At 41.6% G+C, this 10,462-nt stretch overlaps 2 protein-coding genes across 5 annotated transcripts; one reads left to right on the forward strand and one right to left on the reverse strand.

Moving 5' to 3' along the window:
* Positions 1–1,181: 1,181 nt before the first annotated feature.
* Positions 1,182–5,868, reverse strand: NDUFB5 (NADH:ubiquinone oxidoreductase subunit B5). Of its 2 annotated transcripts, XM_086844149.1 has the most exons (6): positions 5,538–5,712; positions 4,967–5,055; positions 3,994–4,060; positions 3,127–3,188; positions 2,026–2,132; positions 1,182–1,485 (listed from the first exon to the last, which is right to left on the reverse strand). In XM_086844149.1, exons 1-6 carry the CDS (start codon positions 5,686–5,688, stop codon positions 1,365–1,367), a joined length of 597 nt encoding a protein of 198 aa, XP_086700275.1. In that variant the 5' UTR covers positions 5,689–5,712; the 3' UTR covers positions 1,182–1,364. The 2 variants fall into 2 exon arrangements, 1 of the variants encoding a protein (XP_086700275.1); XR_015274565.1 differs by lacking the exon at positions 3,994–4,060 and having other exon boundaries at positions 5,538–5,868.
* MRPL47 (mitochondrial ribosomal protein L47) lies at positions 5,705–10,045 on the forward strand. Of its 3 annotated transcripts, none has more exons than XM_086844151.1 (7): positions 5,705–5,888; positions 6,750–6,895; positions 7,454–7,514; positions 8,178–8,274; positions 8,838–8,968; positions 9,247–9,342; positions 9,771–10,045. In XM_086844151.1, exons 2-7 carry the CDS (start codon positions 6,805–6,807, stop codon positions 9,886–9,888), a joined length of 594 nt encoding a protein of 197 aa, XP_086700277.1. In that variant the 5' UTR covers positions 5,705–5,888; positions 6,750–6,804; the 3' UTR covers positions 9,889–10,045. The 3 variants fall into 3 exon arrangements, with proteins under 3 accessions (XP_086700277.1, XP_086700276.1, XP_086700278.1); XM_086844150.1 differs by lacking the exon at positions 5,705–5,888 and adding an exon at positions 5,917–6,052; XM_086844152.1 differs by lacking the exon at positions 5,705–5,888 and adding an exon at positions 6,362–6,453.
* Positions 10,046–10,462: the final 417 nt, after the last annotated feature.

Consider the following 10,462-nt stretch of genomic DNA (forward strand, 5'->3'; position numbering starts at 1 on the left):
AACAGTGTTAAAGAAATGACCAGTCCTTTTAAAATGAAGATGCATAGAGCAGATGAATTGCCTTACACCCATCATCCACAATATATCCAAAGACCCATTGATCACTTCCAAGGAAATGATGTGACCTTTGCTAGAACTAGCTTTTCCCCCAAAATTAAGTTTCAAAAGGTGCTTCTGGGAAAATTTCAAAAGAACTGAAAAATGTTTGTACCCAGCTACGAGCAGGCTGTGAGGGTGAGCAGAGTAGCACAGTCTGTTCTCAGCAATTTTTACTACTGAAAAATCAAGTGTTGGGAACAATGTGAAACACTGAGGGCAGAATGTGATGTCCAAGGAGTGGTTTTAGACTTACTGAAAAACAGACATTACATCAGACTTGTGAGCATCACTGGATGCTGGATAAAAAACACTAATACAGGGTCAGACAGATTTATCTTACCTGAGGAGACTTTGTGCTTTTTTAATGGCTTCTCTTATGAATAACTCAGCATTTATAAACAATGAGAGCCATAAGAAGACATACAAGCCATCTAACCTGAAAGATTGATTCTAACAAAAAGGACGAGCAAAGCACTGATAGAAAATCAATGTCTTTCTAATGTTTGGCAATGCCAGGAAAGAACAAACAAGGCAGTTTTTGCTTAAAATAGTCTATGCAGTGTTGCCTAATGTAAAAAAAAAACAAAAGAGTTTCAAGTTTCAAATCACTAGTTGATATGAGTTTAGTAAAATGTTTGGGCTTTTTTCCTTTAAAAAGTGGATTTTGAATATGGACAGATAATTTAGTCACAAATTTTATGAGGCACTTTCCATCACTCTTGAGAAATTTAGAAAGAGTACCATGGCCCCTAGAACCTGAGGAAACACATCCCTCTAGTGGCAAAAACCTGCTGGGTGTAAGAGAACTCTGTATTCCCTGAAGAGTTACCAAAAGTGGTTTAAAAGAACAGCTGTACAGTTCTGAAAATGCATGGCAGGTATGGGTGAAGGTGCTTATTTAGTTCATCTCTCACCAATTACCTGACACAAAGCACTGAGAATGAAAAAAACTCTTAGCTTCTTGTATCTTTCACTTAATACTATAAATGCTAGAAATCACTACCTGAAAACTAATATTACCAACTTGTTTCATGTACATATGTGCTGAAGGAAAGGAATGATTGTTGGCAATTGACATAAAGCATTTTCACTTATTAACTTTAATAGCTGTGTGAGCTTAACTGCCACACAGTTTCTTTCAAGATACTGGAATCAACACAAACTGTTTATTCATTTTCATCAGCAAATAGCAGGATGTCTGTTCCATAGTGCAGTCACAATTTGTCAGTATGCATTTGAGACCTTGCACACTGCTTTAAAATTGTTTAATTGTCAGGTGTGGATTTATTAGAATTGTCAACAAGATTTTTGTCAGGCGTTTCATAATGGTACCAAGGTCCATCTCCCCGGTGTCTCATCAGTCTGCGTGCTTCCAACTCCAGAATCCTAAAAAAAAGGCAATAGACACCATCAACATGAAGATGGTAGCATAACAGACAAAGCAATGACTTTAGCATTAATGGTTTATAAACACTGCTAAAACATAGGTAAGACCACAATATGAAGGGTTCAATTATGACATGAGCTACTAAATCTTTCTAGTTTTTTTTTTTATTGCAACTCATTCCACAAAGGAGTAATAAAAACACTGGCAGTTTTATCACAGGTTCTTCTCTAAGCTCTGAGCATTAGTAGAGACAAAAAGAGCTTAATTTGCTGACTCAGGAAGACAGAGCTACACCTTTATAATTACCAAGTCTTTTGAAGACCCCCTGCCCTTGGATTGTTCTGGTAACCTGAATCCTGAGAGGGCAGTGACAACAGATACTGTGACTCCCACTCTGGCAGCAGCCAGTGCAGGCAGCACTCAGGGGATACATGAAAGCACTTTATGTCAGCATCCAGCTCAGTATATCATGCAAAATCAAAGAGTCAGCTACAGTATGGATCAGGCTTTTAACCCACCCCCCCAACTAGAGAACATACCTCAGTTCAGTTTTCCTCGCTTCCACATCAAGCAGGGCCATGTCCTTCTCATAGTTTTTCTCAGGGGGGTCAAGTATGTACCGAGCTATCCAGCGGCTTATGGGGTGCTGCAAAACGTAACAGCAGAGATTATTTATGCAATTTCCAAGTAGAAATGTCATCATAACTAAATCACTTTGTATATCCACAGTCCTGAAAAGATGTCATGGACACCATGAGTGCTGCCATTCAAATCGAAACAGTAAAATTACAAACATGCACAACTACTTGCGAGATCCAAACCCTAAAAAGTCATATGTCTTTTGCAATTCTTAATGCAAAGATAACCTGCAGGTGACTGTTCTGAAGCAAAATTAAAATTTAACAGAAGATAGAATTTATTTTCTTTCTGTTAAAGTTCCTTAAACTACCACAGTAATCACAGAAGTGGACACCAAACTTTACTGTAAGCAGCAACATTTCAAAATTTTGCTTCCACATAGAGGGCATTTCACTAGGAACAGAAGTCTAAATGAGTTGAAACAGTCACAATAAATATTGCTGAATTCAATTACTTCCTGTCAGAAACAAACCGTGCTTGCTTGCAGCAAGAAGCTGGGGACTAATTTTAAGAAAATACAATTAAATTGATACCATACAACCTTGACTTTTTGACTATAAAAATCTCCAATTCTAGATCCAAAAGTGTGTGTGATATTGGACTTTAAAACAATAGTGGGAAACAACACAAAAGAAATAAATGTCACTTTAAACTACAGTTTCTTGAGGCATTGTAGAAAAAAAATTAAGACAAAACCTGCATGCTATAAATGCATTGGACTTTTCTTACTATTTAGGAATATTATAGAAAAATTCTTGGCATACAGCTTCAGCAGTTTACTGCATACAGAGCATTTGCATCTGCTCATGTCAATAAACATTTCCTACAGCCTTCTACAAGCTCCATAAAGCTGCAAAAAAAGTTTACCGAAATCAGAACTGCACTGTTTGAGTTTTACTACAATGACAGACATCATCATACTCCATACATTTTACTCCCAAAAGTATCATCAAGAGAAAGGCTGTCCATAACATGCCCACCCTTTTGCATGTTACACTCACTTTGTAGTATTCCCAGTGCTCTGGAACATAACCTTCAGGAATCTCTGCAAGTTCAGCTTCACCTGACAAAGAAAGGAGGGGAGAAATATTCAATTCTCTGATTATTTTCCAAAGCTACCTTATATTTCCTTTATTTTACCTTATATATCCATTACTATTATTATTATTATTATTATTATTATTATTATTATTATTACTATTATTACTATTTTCCTTTATTTTACCTTATATATCCTTTCAGATAAGAAGATCAATATTCCACACAGAGAGCACTAAACCCTTCAGTGTGAGCTCTACTCAGAAAACCTGAACTTGCAATTTTGGCAGGACACATCACACTGCAAAGTATCTACTCACAGATTTTAAATGACACACCAAAAGGGTAAAATTAGCAGCTATACAGAAGAAACAACTTGGATCAAGTCCACAGAAATGCCGTTTGAAGTACAGGAGGCGAAAGCATGGACTTTTCTTGATTTCTCTGTTAAATTAATTACAAATCATTACAGCAGTAGATTTAACACACATGTTGCCAAGCAGAATTCTGGCATCTTTGCTAGATAAAAAGCCAGAGTTGCAGTCTTGTTAAAGCAAGTTACTAAATTTCACTGATGTTTGAAAGACTGCCAAAAGAGGAAATGTATTTTTTTTTAAACATGAGAAACTTTTTTAAAAAAAGCAACAACTAAAGCAAATATATTGGGAACATTTTCTATGTACTTATACAATATCACTTGTATTTGTTAGGCCTACTCCACGGTCTTCCAAAGAGAGAGCCCTAAAAGAGTCCTTTTTCCCTATCCTGCATGCTTAATTCCCATTTAATAACTTGGACTGTACTTTGCTCAGCCCTGACAGAGCACTCACCAATAAAGACATTGATATATGTTAAGAGCACAGCCACTGGTATTCCCGTCAGGAATATATAGAATCTCTGTAGAGGGGATAAAAACAGTCAGTGTGGGAAACTCAGAACCCTGACAAAATTTACATGAGAGCTGAAAATGTCTGCAAATGGTGCAACAGCAAATAATTCTTAGATTTGCGTTCCTAGGTTGGAGAGGGAAGTTGTATGTAAACAGTGATGATTGTAATGAGTTAATTAATGAACCAGAACACACAGAAGTGATGCTGTGTCAGCCCATGAGCCTGTTCAGGTCAGTTCTCATTTCCCATCTAGGCCAGTCTGTGCAGCAGCAAACAGCAACACCTCCCTGAAATCTGCCTCAGCATCTTGGCATGACTGGCTCCAGCACTCAGCTGCACTCAGGCACTGACAGCAAAGCAATAATCCAACACCAATGCAACCACTGTGGGCTCTGTAGCTGTGGAAGGCAGATAAAAGGAGTCCTTATCACATGAAGGGAGTTGTATCAAATTGCTGCTTATAATAGGAATTATCCAAAACCTGACTTTGGAGGGGTCAAACTCAGGTCAGGCTTCCTAAATCTCACCTATGTTGTTAGTGGTATAGACAAGTGAAGGCAAACCCTACAGAAGAGTGACTGATGTTTCAAAAAGGAGGATGAAGTAGAAAGCATTCATGGGCCATGCATATATGAACACAGACATGTAATTTAAGAGTGCTACTACAGCAGTAATTTAAGAACCTATCATAGCCTTTGCTGTATAGTCAGTCTTTGAACTTCACCTGCCCCTGATTTTACAGCACACTACCAAAAAACTTTTAAGAAGGCCCTGAAATTCTTTTTTATGTAAATAGTGCCAGCCACATTTTAGATGCTATCGCACAAACAGAGTAAATTGTATTTTAGACAATCTTACACCATTTGAAAGTAATGTGTTACACTGAATGCCATACATTTGATTTTTAACTCACCAACAAGCGCAGAAATCGAGAATCATAAAAACTTGTTGCCTTGATGATAAACATTCTCTTCCCATGGTCACCACTGTGTCGTACAGGAACTGAAAATTGAACCAGAGTATTATGGGTTTGTACCGCATTGGGCCTTATGCCAGGACAAGGTCAAACATATGTGGGGAAAGGAAGAAAAACAAAAAAAAAAACCAAAAAAACAGAGTGTAAAACAGCGGCTAAGTTTTCTGCAGTTCGCCTGAATTTATTTCGCATTTTGTTAGCATGAAGCTGTTTTTCTTCTAACTATAGGCAGAGATCTATGTCTACCTGTAAGCACCAACACGTGAAACAGTGAATGTCACTATAAAGGGCCAAGTAAATGGACAATTAGAATGCCAGGAGGGCTGGCCTCCCGCCCGTTTCCATCCATTTTTTACCCAAACCCGGTAGTTTTTCATAGGAACGGGGACACAACACTCCACTTGCTCAGCCCCCGGCCCTCCCGCGGCCTCCGGGAGAGCACCTCTGTCCCGCTCCGCAAGGTCACCTCGCCCCCGCCGCCCCCGCCCCGCCGCTCCCGGGACCGTACCGAGGATGCCGGGGAGGCGGGGGGCGATCCCGCTGATCCCGGTGGTGCCGGCGATCCCGGTGGTGCCAGCGATCCCGGTGGTACCGGCGCAGCTCGCCCGCCGCGCCGCCCAGGCCGCGGCCGCCCGCAGCACCCGGCTCATGGCAGCCATGGCTGGGCCTGGCACGGGGCGGGGCCGGCGGCGCCGCTTCCCACCGCGGGGTGAAGCCGGCAGCCGCCATCTTGGGAAAGGGCAAAGCCTTCCCAGTGCCCCCGTCGCAGTGGGAGGGCAAGGAGGTGAAGCCGCGCAGGCACCATCTTGGAAAAGGGCAGAGCCTTCCCTGCGCTCCATGTACAGCGGGAGAGCCCGAGGTGAGGCCGGGCAGGCGCCATCTTGGGGAAGGGCAGCGCCCGCCCCGTGCCCCCGGCGCTGTGGGAGGGCGCGGCGCGATGGCGGCGGCCGCGGCCATGGCCGCGCTGGGCCGGAGCCTCACGGCCGCGCTGCGGCTGCCCCGGGCTCGGCCGGGACTCCCCGGGTACGCGCTGCGCCGGGGGGACGCGGGCTCCGACATGGAGGGGCGGGCGCGGTTCCCGGGAGGAAGGAGAGCCTTTGTCGGGAGGCGGGTGTCCGTGTGTCCCGGTGTCCGTGAGTCCTGGCTCCGCCAGCCTGAGGGCTGCAGGGTGGTGCGTGGCTGCCGGCATCGTGTAAGGGCAGCGCGAAGCGTTTCCCTGTGCCTGTAGAATCCTGCAGCCATTGTGCTGGTGCTTCCAGCGTGGGTGGGGTTTGTGCTTTCCCGCGTGTCCACAGCTTTTGCCATTAATGCCACGGTGGAGGATTCTCCCTCTGGAGACACCCCAAACCCACCTGCATGCGTTCCTATGTCACCTCCAGGTGACCCTGCTTTGCCAGGGTTGTTGGACAGGATGATCTCCAGAGGTCCTTTCCAATGCTAAAAGTTTTGTGATCCTATGATGTACTCTTGTACAGTATAGCTCAAATTTATTCCTTAATTTTTAGTTGTTATTTATCTCAAAGTATAGAAAATTGATAATTAGATGAGATGAGGGAGAGGAGAAAATACCAAGGTGGCATTTTTGTGACTAACCAAACCCCTGCTTCCCTGCAGGCTGTGGTCTCTAGGACTTGTGCCTTTTTGAATGAAACAAACATTCTCATTTAGCAGAATATTATTTTTCTTATCATACATAGTTTTCCTTCTAACTTTTATGCAGGACGGCACTGAATCTGTACCACAAGAACCTACCGAATATTGAGACCCTCCATCAAATGAAGTTCCTGCACACAACTGTGTCTCGGAGAGGTCTGGAGGAGTTTTTTGATGATCCAGGAAACTGGGGGGAAAAAAGTGTAAAGTCTGGTGAGTTATATTTAGCATTTCTGATAGTGATCTTTGAGCTGAAATCTGACCTGTTTTTTTTACATCATAGGGAGCCTTCATAGCTACATAAAACTTATTTTACTGTGTATATGTACATCCATCCATTTGTCTGTCTTTATGCCTGTTAATTTTTGCTGTGTATATTCAGTGTTTATGAAAGCAAATAACAATTGTGCAGCTGTAAATGTTTTGCTGTAGATCCTCTGCCTTGCTCTGAAGTGAGCGTGTTTCACAGAAGACATATTCATGAAATATACGTAGTGTGGAAGAAAACTAGTTCAGTGTAAAGATTCATATGACAGCTTTCCGTATTCCCAGCCTTTTACAAACACAAATAAACACTATGTGTAATTGCCTTTCTGTATTGTCTTTTAAAAGCAAAGCTGAATATCCTCAAGGATGGCTGTCCAAGCAGTAGTATTTTAAAAGTAGTCTTTATACTGTTGTGTCAGCTGAGCCTAATAGAAGCACTTTTTTTTCCTCCAGAATAGGAGAATTTGCTCCATTAAATTAATGGTGTTTTTTCATCTTTTACAGGGGATTCATGGAATATAAAGCAGCTAAGGGGCAAGAGTAGTGAAGACTTGCACAAACTTTGGTAAATAAGTTTTAGTGAAGAAGCTTCTCTTCTTTCAGAGCAGCTCTGCACTTTCTAATAAAATATGGCTGGTGAATTTATTATCCAGTGACTTTAGTCTGCCACAGAGCTCTGCAGGCTCCAGCCAGCTTTGGGCTTGGAACAGCCCCAGTCCTGGCCCTGTTCAGGACACAGAAGCTGCAGGTGGCTGTGGAACAGTTGTTTCTAGTTCAGAGGGCTCAGGTTTCATACAGTCCCTCTGTGGGTTGTTTGAGTTGGAAAGACTTGGTTGTCAGTGCTTTCTAGTGGGGTGGGCACTTAATTCCATCAGGGTGCTCAAGTCTTCATTTATTCTGATTTTGGAAGTTTCTAAAGCTGGAGGTTGCATTGCCACTTCAGGCTGAACTTAAATCATTGCTGAGAACAGCTTTTTCCCGGCTTTGACTTGTCCTTTTCCTGTGTACATGTAAGAAGAATCTGGCTCTGTCCAGGTAGGGGAAGACAACTTAGTATTAAACTCTTCCCTCCTATGCCCTCTTTATTCCAGACTAAGTCTCCCTCATTCTCCTCTTTTGGTTCGTTATGTGGAGCCAGCAGGTACAGGATTTGGGATTACAGCTAGTAAGTGAATAACTGCTTAGCTATCCAGAAGTTATTTTTTAATTATTGTGCTTTCTGCTCTAGGTATGTCCTGCTGAAAGAAAAGAACATGCTTTTAACTTTAGAGCAAGAGTCCAAACGGCAGCGCAAGCCTATGCCAAGTCCAGAACGATTAGAAAAGGTGACTTGTTCATACTACATAAAAACTGTAACTGAAGTAAAATTGCTGAAAGATCAAGTGTTTGTAAACTTGTTAAAGACCATTTGTTAAAATTATTTCCCTGATTTTAGTGTATACACTAACTGCTCAAGTTACAATTTGGTCAAGGCAGCTCATTGTCCAGTGGGCATTATTAGGGCTGAGACCAGACTCCAGTGAAAACTAAAACAACCAACAGCCACTACGAACCATAAGCAAATCTTCTGTTTGCTTCTCCTGCTTCCTTCTGCCTTAGAGCTTCCTATACTTCTGCATCAGCATTGGATCTGTCATTACCCAACTGGTCTTCAATCAAATATCAGACTGTCAGTTATTTCATATCTGTCCTGCTCTCAAATTAGGTTTTTGAAGCACCCATTCCTTACTTATTGGTACACAGGACCTGCTGACAGAGAACTCATGATCAAACTCCAGCATGTTTTACCTTTGTTTTCCCTTTAAATTTTGTCTTAAGTCTTTGAGATCTTTTAAATTTTCAGCATTGTTTTTTGTTGGTGCATCCTGAAACTTTTTACCATTTGCAGGTAGAAACGTCTATGAAAAATATAGACCTGGTTGTCAGAGAAAGAGAAATTGCTTTGAGGCTTTTACAAACAGGCCATGAAAAGCCAGTCCCTGGCGAGTGGAGACACGACTTCTTGGGACGCACATTCTGGTATGAAAACCTTATGTTTTTTGTGAATTTTTCTAGTGGTGTGTCTCTCTCCCAGAAAATCCTTGTTTAATCAAGGAAGGATGCACAGACTCTACAGAACACAGAAGATAAAGTTACAAACCAAGCCAGCAAGAGCTGGAAATAAATACCCACATACAAAGTCTGCTGCAATCTCCCAGACCACTTTATCACTGTACTTGAAAACAAAATAAATTGGTAAAATCCTAGAATTAAGACAGCGTGTACATTCTGTAATAATTTTTATCTGTCTCCAATAGGTATAGTTACAAGGAATGGCCAATACCATGGCACTTGAACAAAAAACACAAAAAGAAGAGATTTTATTACTTACCTCATGTGAATCACTTTATCAGGTAAAGATTATTCTGACATTGAAAGTTACCTTCTGATCTGTTTGTGCCCTGTTCCACTTTAAAAGGAAAAAAATAGCTGTAATCTTTTGTTTTTCAGCTACTAGACTGAAAATTAGGCTTTTTTAAATTACAGCTTGCTCTGTTTCTTTTTTTCTGTTCCCACCTTAGTGGTGGGAACATATCATAAGGTACGTGATTATGCAGTGGCACTGTAGAAGTAACTTCAAATGCAGCCTATCAAAAATCCTCCCAGAGGCTGAACATCTGTAGAATTCAGAAGCAGAGTAAAACTTTGCATGCTTTTTTACTTGTCAAAAGCAAATTAATACTGAAGTTGTTAATCACTGAGAGGCTCTGATTGTGGGGGGAGCTCATTAAAGTGGTCACAAGCTGGCTGGAAATGAACCACACCAACTTCTCTGTTTCAGACTCAGACTTGAAAAAGCCTTACGGAAAAGGGCAAGGCAGCAGAACATGGAGAGGACGAGACGGAAGATCTTGGAAAAGAAGTTCCCTGACATTGCTGTGAAATCCCAGAGCCAGTAACATGCTGCAAGAGCAAGGAGTTGGTCAAGTGTCTGTGGAACATGAATCATGTGCTGGAACCACAAACTCCACTGAGCATTCCAGAGAGTCTCCATCGTTTTTTGTTTTTAATACCACATTTGACTTCAATTAAAACTTATGATCTGAAATTAAAAAACAGCTTTGGTGCCTAACTCAAATAATTTCTCATGTTTCCAGGACAAGCCAACTGTTACAGGATTGAGACATACATTAGGAACAGTGAAGAGCAGCCACAGAGTGCCAGCTTACAGTAGTAAGTTAGGGGTAATGTTTACCTGGTTTAGTTTAACAAATGTGCATTAAAACCAGACAAAAACATGAAAGCATCTGAAGCTCACATGTGAGCCTTTTCCCCGATAGTATTTTTCCTGCTATTTTTCAGATACATTGTTCTGAATATTAGCCCTGAGTTACAGGTAAGCTATGCAAGGTGTATTTGCTTTCTGCATAAATGCAGAAAATGGGCTCTTCAGTCTGCTATGAGGAATTTTTTCCACTGCTTTAAGTCTGGCTTCTTAGGAAGTATGAAATACTCAGCATGGATACTTCTAAT

The sequence above is a fragment of the Cyanistes caeruleus genome, chromosome 10, assembly GCF_971803275.1.
Source record: "Cyanistes caeruleus chromosome 10, bCyaCae1.hap1.1, whole genome shotgun sequence".
Classification (NCBI taxonomy): domain Eukaryota; kingdom Metazoa; phylum Chordata; class Aves; order Passeriformes; family Paridae; genus Cyanistes; species Cyanistes caeruleus.